At 42.1% G+C, this 12,601-nt stretch overlaps 1 protein-coding gene across 5 annotated transcripts in view; it reads left to right on the top strand.

Moving 5' to 3' along the window:
* The window catches only part of STAG1 (STAG1 cohesin complex component), a 163,693-nt gene that overhangs the window by 88,922 nt on the left and 62,170 nt on the right, over positions 1-12,601 (top strand). For all 5 annotated transcript variants that reach the window (XM_069865028.1, XM_069865027.1, XM_069865026.1 and 2 more), the window contains 3 exons: positions 4,816-5,020; positions 7,917-8,068; positions 12,286-12,359. In XM_069865028.1, coding sequence (XP_069721129.1) covers positions 4,816-5,020; positions 7,917-8,068; positions 12,286-12,359 — 431 coding nt within the window. The remainder of the gene's footprint in view (positions 1-4,815; positions 5,021-7,916; positions 8,069-12,285; positions 12,360-12,601) is intronic.

Genomic DNA, 12,601 nt, shown 5'->3' with positions numbered 1-12,601 from the left:
CCATATAGAATCATAGAATCACCAGGTTGGAAGAGACCCACCGGATCATCAAGTCCAACCATTCCTATCAAACATAAATAAAAATGCAATGGGCAAGAAACCTGTGGATACGCGATGGCTCAGTGTGAGAAACTGCCTTGAGAAGCAAAGCAGCGATTTAAAGTATTGGATCAGGAACAACAAGCCAGCTTGAACTTTAGGAAAGAATAATGATGTACCAAAACTGCTGAAATACTGGTGGTGAAAGGCTGATGACATAGCCAGTTGAGGGGTGTAAGGACGGTGTCTCCATGATGTCAGAGAGCTGAACCACATCTTGCTCTGCAAGAACCTCTGATTTCTTTGTGTGGCTTTTGGGATATCCAGCTCTGATCGCATCCTGGGTATCAGAGAGGTTGGTGAGAGGGGGCAGCAAGAACCACAGGAGGTTTTCTCATCCCACTGAAGTTGGCAGCGATAGTCTAGATTCTGGCATTCACCTCTCGGAATGCCCTTGTACAAAGAGCTCCCGATTCTGCAGAAGGGACTGGAGGCTTTAGCAGTGTTCTGCTCCGGTTTTTCTGGGCAAACTGATGTTTTGTTCATTTGAAACGGCAATTTAAACCAAACAGTTTAAAACTTGATGTGAAAATTACTGTTTTGGAACAGTGTTACAGAAAGAATTGCTCTTCCAAAAGATCTAAGCGTTTTGTTTGAAACAAGTGCATTACAATTCAGATTTCTGTCAAAATAAGAATGCTGTAATGGCGAATGGTTTTTAGGTTTAGAGATTTTCAAACTGTAATTTCTTCGATTTTTCATGTGATAAAATCTTAAATATTCTGAGTGTTTGTTTTGTAGAGTGAGGAAAACATGCTAAAACGTGAATGGGTAGGACAGCAGTGTCTTTTCTGACCCATTCTAAATGGAACGCCGAGGCTGTGATTCAGAAAGTTAAGCAGGAAAACTCTAAACATGAACACTGCTTTTTTCCAGGACTTACTTCTGCAAGATTTCCATCTTTTTCATGGTCTTGAACCGCAAAATGTTTAACTGTGCGCTTACAAACGGCCATGGGGATGCTTCTTAAAATCTAACAGTCAGGGCCGTCGTGTGCAGGTGGGACAAGGCACAGTGAATCGAATTCAGGTGCTGAACAGAAGGATTGTATCAAATCATGTTGCTTTCTCGCAGAATTAGTTCTGCTTTTTAAAGCATCACCCAAACAAAGTTAATGAAACAGTGAATTTTTACTAGTGTAATTTGAAAACAGAACTGGATGTTCATCTTCAGTCTGGCCTTGCTATACAAACCAGAAAGGCCGAGGCACCATCCAGAAGCCAAAGAACATTGATTTTGCCCAAGGGAGTAAACTGACAAAAGAAAAACTTTCCAAAGCCTGTCGTTTTTTTTGTCAAATGAAAAGAAAAACCTCCCTTATGCACAGTGTGACTGTACATATAAGGAACATCTCTCAAAGAATTACAGTTACTGATACGTAAGCTTTCTTTCTCCATCACCTAAAACAGAAAGTTTCCCTTCTAGCTTCTGCCTTCATACGTGATGTGTGAAAGAATATCACAGAATCACAGAATAACCAGGTTGGAAGAGACCCACTGGATCATCGAGTCCAACTGTTCCTATCAAACACTAAACCATGTCTCTCAGCACCTCGTCCACCCGGACGAGGTGCTGAGGGATATGGTTTAGTGTTTGGTATGTGGGGTTTAGTATAAAAGCCTGGAATTGTTAGTCCTGGACCACAAGCCAGTGAATATTTTGAAGTCTGGAATAAACTTAGACCCTGGTAGCAGTGGAAAACATTTTAGAATTGAGTGTAGTTTTCTCCTAATGTTCAAATGTCAGATGATCACGGCATAGGACGTTTGTAAGTGTTAGGTCACCTGCCAGTCGTAATGTTTCAGGTTGCTCTGTGCAGGATGTCATAGTCACAAAAAAGACCTGCCAAAATACAGGCTTTTGGAAGAAGAAGAGCTTACCTTACTGTTCAGAGTAAAGCGCATGATGAGACGAACAAACCAAACCTTTCTGGGGCTTGAGCAGTACGTGAATTGCAGTCTGGCAGGGCGTCAGTGCACTCTTCAGCCCTCTCTTCAGTGTCTTCCCCTTAAAGATTCAGAACTAGGATCATTTCTTACCAGGAGAGCTGCTGGCAGCAGACACCGTTGTCGGTCGTCCCTTGACTAAATGCAGCTCGAGCTGAATCAGGCAGATCTGCCTTGTCCTTCCCAGCCTTCCTTTCCTTGCTGGAGGAGAGAACCCTGGCAGATTTTCTTCTTGCTGCCTTTCAGCCGTGCTGTTGGCTGTGCCCTCTGACTCTGTGCAGACTTGGCTGGGCTGCTTCCTTGAGCCCAGCCTGCCACTGCATTTCTTTATTTGTTCCAAGTGTCTAGTCAGCCCTGAAAGAAAGGGAGCCTGGAGGAGACCAGCAGCGGTGCCTGGGCCGAGCGGTCATCATAGAATCATAGAATCACCATGTTGGAAAAGACCCACTGGATCATCGAGTCCAACCATTCCTGTCAAATACTAAAGCCTTGTTTCCTAAGTAAAGCACCACCGTTTTCTGTGCAGCTGGGAGCAGCCCTCGGTTCTTATTCTCAATATCACTGTTAGCATTTGTCCTGCAGCGCCTCTTCCAGTGCCCCGGGACTCCCAGCATCCTTCCCCATGTCATCCTGAGACAAAACATGTTCTCTCATGTCCGTAACTCCCATGTCAGTGTAGGAGAGGGTAAGGGTCAGACTGTGTTGAGTGTGAAGGAGAAGGAGAAAGTTGGTGACACTTCTGTCAAAATATTTAGACAGTCTGTCAGCCCAACCTCTCTCTGATGTCGTCTTTAAATTGCTGTTTTCAGATGGAGACCAGCCCCTTGTTAACATATTATCCTTCCTGTATCAGAAATATATCTAAAATGCTGCATCTTTTGTATCCGATTAGGGTCCAAAGCAGCTAGTGCTCAGGGGCTGCGTGTGTGGGTGGTGTAAAATACCTGCTGTCAGATTTGTGACAAGATAAATCATTCCTACAAGTCTAGGGCTAATAGAAAAAAAAGTACAAGTGTACTATTAGCTAGGGTAAAATCTCACATTTTCCATTCATTAGCACAGCATGCTGCCCAGAAAATATCTCGGTCACCATTGTAGATGTTTGGATTTGCTGCTTTCTTTACATTTCCAAGATCACCGTCTTGTTCTGTCCATGCTGCAGTGATCAGCTGGGTGCTGGACCCATTTCTGTACTGAAAGAGAGAGAGATTGAAGCATTGGTTTTCCTCATCATGAGCGGAGGAACACTTACGCAGGACTTAAACGGTGGAAATAATTTCAGTCACTTTGTTTCTATCCGCCACAGGTTCAGTTAGAGACAGGGAATTGCATGGTCATCCACCTGCTGCACTGTTGGGGTGCTTGGCTTACGAGGACAGGCATTTTGTAGATGAATTCCCTCGTAATTCTTGTGCTAGATTTACCAGGTGGACAAAAACTCATTTTGCTTTGACTGGGTCACTGACACAGCCAGCTTGACCAAACCATCGAGTATCACTTGTTGGTTCAGAGGACTCACAGCAGCAATTAAGTACACTAGGAGATGCCCTTACATCAGTAGCTTTACGATCCTCTGAACTGTTATTTTTAAACCAAAGTTCCTATTTCTGTCAAATTGGACATTACAAGGTGGAAGTGAAAATATTGCTCGTTAAGATGATGTCGTTCAGCATTGCAGTGAGTGATGTGGTGATGAGGTCATTGAGTGCTTTGCAGTTTTTATAACACACGAGCACTTGTCTTGCAATTTTGATCGTTGTTTCAGTATGATTGAAGACTGTGTGATTTGGTTAGATTTGATAGATGGGTGATTTGCTGCAGGGGAATGTAATTTATGAAGCTTAGGTCAAAAGGGTATTTGCTTACAGCTCCTCTGTGCTTATGTCACTGGCTGTACATGGTTCAGTTGGGGCAATAAGACAAGTCCCCAGAGAACAGAAGTGCTTGTTCTGCACAAAACCGCGGGGTAGGTATGTGCAAATGGATTTAATTTTGATGTTACTGACTTCTTATCTTGGGGGAGAGATGCACGATGGAGCATTATTGCCGTGATGTTCTCGATAATCTGGAACTGGCTTGCAGGTCAGCTCACCCGGGAGATTATGTTTAGTCCTTTTCACTGAAGGGGAAAAAAGCACTTTGCAGCTGGGGGACAGCCTCACTGAAATGCAGTCTTGCTAAAGGGACAATAATAAGAGCAGACTTGGGCTCAGAAGGCAGTTGAACTTATACAAAGTCAGTGTTCACATGCCTCCTCCAATCTTGCAATAATCTTTGGTAGATGCAGTGTACGAAGGTGTCCAGTACTTCTCTCAGAAGGCAGGGTTAGTTTATAGGAGCAAAAGAAGGGCAGTGATACTTTCTGGTAAGATCTCAATTGTAAACTTGAGCAAAGCAAAGTTCATGGGAAGTTGCCTTTCTTTATGTTTTGACCTTAGATACTTTGAAATAGTCTTTTCTCACCCCTTTCCCCTGAATTCCTACCCTGGGACACGAGGAGAAGAATTGAGTCTTGCTGCATGCTTTGGACTATGCCAGCTTAATATTACCAGCCTAGAACTGTTGTAATGAAGCCTTTGTAAAAATCGTTTCATACCAACAAGTGTCTTTGCTTATTGAAGATTGTGTTTGTTTTATTTGTTATTCTCCATTGGCTTCAAGGAAAAAGTGTTTAGCATAGAGACTTAGACCATGATGGCTACAACAATGTTAAAACAGATTAAATGTGGAGACTTTTAATACTTCATATTTTCATGTTCTTGTTCTTCAGGACAGCGGTGATTACCCACTTACCATGCCCGGGCCCCAGTGGAAGAAGTTCCGATCCAACTTCTGCGAGTTCATTGGGGTGCTCATTCGACAGTGCCAGTACAGCATCATCTATGATGAGTACATGATGGACACGGTGATCTCTCTTCTGACTGGTTTGTCAGATTCCCAGGTCCGGGCTTTCAGGCACACCAGTACATTAGCTGGTAAGTAAGCAAGTGCAGAGAAGAGGTTTTGGTTTTTTTCAAAGAAAATGCTCCTATTTGACCATCTTCAGTATTATTCCTAATTTTGATTGCGGTCAAGTTTGACCAGCCTGGAGAACTCTGAAAAGCTTGATCAAACCCACGTGCCGTACATGGTATAACTAGAACTAAAATACACTTTTTATTTGGAAAGGAGCGTGCTGAGCCACTTGGTCTCAGAGATTCCTGTCGTACCCAGGAGCCTCCAGTGAATCCTGTGAATCAAAAGCAGCATTATATTGTTTTGTTATTAATTATCCATTTGTTGCATAAAATATCTTGATAATTTTATATTTTAGAATATAAATTTATTCTAAATAAGTGTCAAGAACATTGTATTAGCAAAGAATTTCAGTTCACCGAAAAATAAAATCTCTGCCTTCACTCTTGAGAAGTGCTAGATTTGGAAGTGCTGGGCCAGAGCTGTAGGTCTTGTTGCCTTCTGCCTCCACCTTTCAATGCAGCTGCCTGCACCTAAGGAACACACTGGGCATAGCACCAGGTAGAAGCAGACCTTCCTAGAGTGGTTCATCACACCTCTTCAAGGCATTTCCCTCAAGATACATGAATCGCTCTCTAGAAGTGTTTCTCCCACTACAAAGCCACGCTGGGGTGGCTGCCTTGGGTGTAGGTGGATGAAGCTGGTTGTGTCTGATGGTACCTTTCTGCTCATCTCTTGTGCTGAAACACACCTTGTTGGGAGATTCTTCAACCTAGATTCTTCCTGGATCATGCCAAATATTCGAAGCCTGTCTAGGAGACATTTGTCATAATCTGAATAGTCCTACTGCCAATATTTGTAAGCAGTTTAGTCTTTCCACAATCATAGAATAGTTTGGGTTGCAGAGGACCTTAATGATCATCCAGTTCCAACCCCCCTGCCATGGGCAGGGACACCTCCCACTGGATCAGGTTGCCAACCAGCCTCTTGCAATTCTGTTCAGGTTTCCAAGGGTAGCACCCAGCGTTCAACTAATTAGATCAGAACTTGTTAAAAATTTCACCTCTTGCTGTGTATCTGAGTAAGAGGCAGCTTGCCAATGCTATTGAAAAACCAACTCCAGATTTGATTGGAGGTTGATTTTAAAATTGAAAACCAAACCCCTCAACTGACAGTAACTGAACTCTTTTAGAAACCTGTCCTCTTGCATTCTTCACCTTCCTCAGTGACGGGGTAGTATTGGCATGAATTATAGAGGCATAAATTTCCAAATTTAGAGTTTACCTTTACAAAATCAATTTCCGAGGTGGATGCTATTTGAGCTGCAGATAACCTGTTGGAAATCTGTGCCTATTGTTGAAACTGAGGTGGAAACTGGATTCCTTTCCCCTGGTACTGTCTTTAGTTCCAGGTGAGCGCGATTTGCGGTTTGCTTAGATTGTGGTTGGTTGTTTCATAGGTGAGAGATAGTGGAGTGAGCTGTGCACTCTGGTCTTTTATTGATTGGTTCACCCTTATGTGGGACAGATGTTTGGAAAGTACGAGAAGATTGAAAAGACAGGAACTGCACCGTATGTTGGAGACGTTACCCAAGATCTGTGCTGGATGGGAGAAATAGTTGCCATTGTTTGGAACAGATATGTAGCTAGAAATGTCAAGCAAAGATACGCAGATACTAAAGGCAAGGTTCATCACAACTAGATTCAATTATTGGAGCCGCTTGTCTTCCTGCATTAGATATACCTGTATCTAGCTCTTACAGTCGGAATAGCTGCTGAAGGACTCCAGTGTTTTCCAATGATAACACATGCTATTAGTTAGTTAGTTATTTTAACAAGCTTGAGAGCTTCGGTTTGGTTCTGCAAACTTCCTTCAAGCTAGTTGTTACACATTCAATTACATTGTGGTCCTGCAGGGCAGAGGTCAGCATGACACCAGGGAGCTCAGTCTTGATACATGAAAATCCACTTTTAGAGTTTCGCTTATCCTTGAAGGAGTGTTTTTGAGGTCTTTGTTTCCAGTTTTCCTCTGTGCTAACTGATTTGAAGGAGAAGTGACTCACTATAGCAAGAAACCATAGGCGAGAAGTATGTGAGTGTTTCTGGAGTCAACAGCTTCGAGTGATAGTGAGATAGGACGGAGTAGCTGTAAGTAGCCACAGAGTAGCTTCACTTCTCCATTTGTGTAGTTGCTTTTCTACCATGAAAATAATGCTGCATATTGAGCCAGAGAGGTTGTGATAGTTTGTTATGTTATTTTGCTGCTTTTCAGTATTATAAAATGTGATAATGCCATGTAACCACAGAGAACATGAGAGACCTTTGTTAGTGTTTTTGTAGAAGTAAATTAATACAGAAAAAGAGACCTGAACAGTATTATCTTAAGTGTGTGAAGATGCATATAAAGGAGTACATGAAATTCTAATTGTTTGGATACAGCTATGTACTTGGCCGTAGAGCAATGTCAGACTTGCTTTCAGAGGAACTGTGCTCTGATCCCTTGTACGCTGAGCAGTCCCCAGGAGCTCTCAGTTAAGAGTTGCCCTTAGCATGTAGGCTCCTCCAGGGATGCTTTTCAGTAGAGAAATGGATGTCACTCCACAGTAACTGGCTTCACGGTGTACACTGATCCTGCAGATTCCCACGCTTCCTCACTGAGCTTGTGCTCAGAACACGCATAATTTTCTGGAGGAGATGGCAGAGACTGTTGCCTGGAGCTCCATGCAGTGTGTATCCTCTTTTTTCTGATCTTTAGATGAGCCGAGTGACCTGATGTTGTGTGGGTGGAAAGTGCCTTTCCGGCTGGCCTTGTGTGAGGGTCGAGTTGGTGATTTTCTGTGAGTGTGGATCTACTGAGGAAATCCTTTTTAGCTCTGACTACAGGTTAAGAGTCACATTCTGTCTTCTGCCTTTGCAGCTATGAAGCTTATGACTGCTCTTGTGAATGTTGCCTTAAACCTGAGCATTCATCAGGATAATACACAGAGGCAGTATGAAGCTGAGAGAAACAAAATGATTGGCAAAAGAGCCAATGAAAGATTGGAGCTGCTGCTTCAGAAAAGAAAAGAGGCAAGTGAAAAGATGACTTTTTTTTTTTCCTGGTTCATGTGCATTCCCTCCAACAGAAAGCCCAGAGTGGTTTGTGACTTGAGTGCCATAGTGAGAAACAAGAGATTAGTCCTGCAGTCGCATTTGTGTGATCTCAGCTACACTTTTAAACCCTGTGTTAACACATTCAATTGAGTTTGTGTGCTGTTCTGCACACACAGGGTGATTTCTCAGGCAGGAAGAAAATTAGTCTCAAGTTTTAAGTAGTAACTGTTTTGATTACACCAAAGCTTTTGCACAGAGGATCATGTGTAGTCCCTCACTGCACTGCCCCTTTCTCCCTTTGATCACTGCAATTATTACAGTGTCTCATTAGTAATTCTTTTTGAGCTGCTTTCAAGAAACACTGGTGTGGGGGCTATAGCACCTGGTCTCAGGGAGAAAAAACTAGGGAGACATTTAAGTTGCTTTTAGTAAGTACCAGTCTGGCATTAGGAGAGCAAACCAGTTAGTACATTGCTGTAATCATCCCTAAATAAACTATTATATCCAAGGAAATTCAGTTTTAGAGTTGTACTTAAAGGAAATTTAAAGATGACAAGTAGAAAATGAATATGAATACTTCAAAACAGCCATGATCTGCAAAGATGCCACATAAAGCTCATAAGATTGATTGGAAAATTGAGGTATATATGCCATGGATTTGAACTTATTTGTTTTAATATATTAGTTTTTAATGTATTTTCTCCTCCACTGTTTCACTCTCCAGCAAATAAAGATGTCTGGGTGGTTCACCTGTATGTACCTTGGATTCTTTTAGGTATAACTTGGACTCAAAATTCTTGACTTAATCATCTTTGTCTGGGGATAAATGCATTTATGTATTTTCATTTTTATTTTACCCTTACGATCTGTAACCCAATTTCATTAGGCTTTCACAGTTCTTAAAAATCACGCATTTAGGTACAAAGCGAGAGCAATCTCTCATGCCCAAACTGCCAGAGAAACATTTTACATTAAATATTAAATTCAGTGTCGGCCTTAAAGCATTTTAAGAAGCAGGATTGATTTGTTAAAATATCTGGAGCACAGTTTCTATTCCCTATTTGTTGATTGTTTGCTTTCCAGAGAAGGCCAAAGTCGCTAATTACACCGATTAGCTGGGTTTATTAGCTCTGTGTCTCTGGACATCCTCTGCACTCCTTCCTTCAGCTGTTCTTTTCCATGTCTTGTGGAGACAATTGCTCTGGGGAGATGCTGAAGCAATGACCAGGCCAGCGCGGGGCTCTGAAACCCTGACAGAAGAAGGAGCATTTGGCAAACCTTAACTTTTGATGTGTATGCACAGTCTCTCTCATATCACTACTCAATAGAACTAATTAAAACGCTGCCAGAGAGGAGTGGTTGTGATCATATATGTCCTCAGATACGTGGTGTTCAGCATAGTAGGAAGAGGTTTCTTAGGTTTAGATGTCATATGGCTCTGTGTAAGAATTCCTAATAATGCTGTGTATTTCTCATCTTTAAATAAGCTGAATTTACCACAGGATTCTGTGCTAGCCCTCTCAGTTGATTCTTCTAACCTTGTGCCATCATAATAAACCCTCACAGGTGCTTACACGGGCACGTTTATCTTTGTAAAGTCATACAGGGACTGTGCAGGCTAAGAGTGTGACTTAGTCTGAAGTAGCAGGAGTGGAGCACTCTGACGTGTTTCATTCTCGTCATCTTCTGTTTGCCTAACGCAAGAGCAGCCTGCAAAGGTCTGTTCTCCTCCTTGAAATTTTCAACTCCCCTGGATGTAGCAACCTGCCACAAAACAGAGGAGCCTTGGGGTTGAGCTGCCGCAAGAAGTAATTAAAACTTTGTCATAGGTGGCTTTTTCAGCTTCTCTAAGTGCCTGCAGAGTCAAGGAGAAAAGGTTTCCCTTATTTTTGCTGAGTTTTCAGGGACGTGTGTGAGATCACTTTTGCAGTGGTAAGAAAAGAAATCCCAGGGCACCGGTGCTCTCAGGAGGCCTGAAGTTTAGTGCTGAAATTCAAGTAAGTGGGCTGGAAAAGCTGAAAGTGTAAAAAGCAATTAAAGTTTTGGAGAAAGTTTTCAAGGATTGTTCGTTCATTACTGAAACTGAGATACCATGGAGAACGGTATCTTTAAATGTTAGCTCACAGAACAAAAGGGCTCTCCCCTGGACCTCCTGAGCCTCTGATTCACCTTCTACACCAGCTCTGCCCCAGCTCGGAGGTCTGTGTAGCAGCTACACAGCTCATCACTCGCAGATTTATAGCAGGTTTCCCTGTAGGAAAAGTGGAAAGAGGGAGGAAAGCATCCATGCTGTCCCCTCAGCAATGCCACTTAGTCTGATGTGGTGCTGCTCAACTTTTCATTTAAAGAAATGTCAAAATACACTTTTCTTCAGTATCTTAACCTTCTCATGACTCAAAAATTCAATCTCTCCTTTTGTGCTGTGTTTTTATAAAGACGATTCATGCCCAAGGTAATCTGGCAGCTTTGGGTTTCAGGACCTCCGTATTTTTTCAGAAAGCCTCCTGAGGCCTCTTGGTCCATTGCCATCCCCATTTAACTCCTCAGTCTGTACTGAGTTGTCTCTAGCCCCGTGTTTCTCTGGATATTAGCCTGCCTGGAGCCTGAGAAGGCAACCAACTGAGGAGTCATCAGAGATTCACACTCCCTTTTGGGTTGTGTGATCTGGAACAAGCATTTAGTCCATCCATAGTTGGGCTGAGCTGATCCAAAAGTAGCGCTGCTCCCAGAAAGCGTGTCTAAATGTGCTTGGTTTGTGCAGCAGCCCTTCGGCGTACGCAGAGCTGCTGTGCAGCCACCTTTTCCCTCCGTACATAATCACTTTGCTATGAAATTAATTTCTTTGGCAGGTGTTCAACGAATTACTCAAGAGCTCTTAACGCCTCGGTTTCCCCGTATGCAAAACGGAGACAGCACCTCTTTCCTTTTTAGAAAACTGGGAGACTTCATTTACTGAATTTTGCAAGCTACTTTAGATCTTATCTGCAAATATTTATAAACACACCTAGAGAAATATAAACCCCCAGGTGAAGTGTTTAGGAGCTCGTGGTATGCAGGGAACGAAACCAGCCGATCGCAGTTCTTCTGCTGGCTTTATTTGATTTACCTGTTAAATATATCTGTTCATAATGGTACAGGTGTATTATTTTATGCATACAGGTGCTCTGTACCAGCAGGGCTCTGTTGTGGTTTTCATACTCAAAGTGTGGAGTTCCTGTTCACACGTGTTGTGGGCGTCTGCTTTGAGATGAAGAAAAACACCTTAATGGCAGGACGCTGCCTTTGAGTGGAGGAGCAGTCCCACTCCAAAAGCTGAGTGTGTAAAACTGCTGTAATTTTATTTAACAAAGCTGCATTTTGGTTTAATTAAGTTATTCTTATTTAGTTTATTAGTATTACTCATTTAGCTTATTTAGTACAAAGGCTGGTGATATGAAAATACTTTAATTGATTCCAAGATGCTTCTCTAGGATGCATTAACAGGTTCATTTGCACAAAGTCAGCTTTCCATAGGACTTAGAGCAGGTGCTTATATTACACAGGACACATGAAGTTCTTTAAAAAAACCTCTCTTATTTATAAAAACTTGTAAGACCTTTTTTGTTTGGCTTTGGTTTTCGGTCGGGTTGGGTTTCTGCAATCCAAGCCCGGGACTGGCTGTCAGGTGTTGCTCCTGTGTCGAGCACCCTGGCTCAGAAACTCAGTTTTCTTGGGCACTGAAGCTAAAGTGACTTACACCCATATTTAAGATTGAGAACATCTTGAAGTACTTTCCTTAAAGAGGATATTGCAGATTTCAGAGGGGATTCCTGATGGGTAATGGGCTTCATTTCCGCAGCTCTCCTTCCCTCCCAGTTCTCTCTGTTCCACCACGACTGCAGGACTGCTGGTGTCACTGAACACGTGGTCTCTACTTGTCTCAATTTCCGTAGCAAAAAGAGTGATGACTGCTTTACAAAATCAACTGATGTTTGTAAAGAATGTTAACTTCCTTCCGTTAAGGCATTGCCTATAAATTTGTGCATATCTCTGTCTGTATATATGCAAAATATAGATGTGCTTGGAAAGCAGAAAACGGTGAAACTACTGATACCTTTAGTTTAGTTCTTCTAATGCTTTCCAATAAGGAATTGTAGAATATCAAACTGTAATAAGCAGTGATCTTTTATCTATTTTTGTTCTGTTTTTTGCAGCTACAAGAAAACCAAGATGAAATCGAAAATATGATGAACTCTATTTTTAAGGGTATATTTGTTCATAGATACCGGTAAGAAAATGCATGCTACAGTAGGCTCTGCTAACAAAGTATGATCATAAATAATGTCAAGGGCAGTTTCTATGTTGAATATTCTTCTGATGAAATATTCTAGATGCCACAAAACCAATATTATAAGAACTGAAATTATGGAAGAAAAGCTTAGTGTAACCCCTGTTGATTAAACAGCAGAACTGTACGTGCATAAGACGTTAATTCAGTTAAAAAGTTTTAATGAGCTGTGGGAGACACAG

Source organism: Phaenicophaeus curvirostris, chromosome 10 (genome assembly GCF_032191515.1).
Source record: "Phaenicophaeus curvirostris isolate KB17595 chromosome 10, BPBGC_Pcur_1.0, whole genome shotgun sequence".
Taxonomy (NCBI): domain Eukaryota; kingdom Metazoa; phylum Chordata; class Aves; order Cuculiformes; family Cuculidae; genus Phaenicophaeus; species Phaenicophaeus curvirostris.
This window is presented reverse-complemented; position numbering and strand designations above follow the sequence as displayed.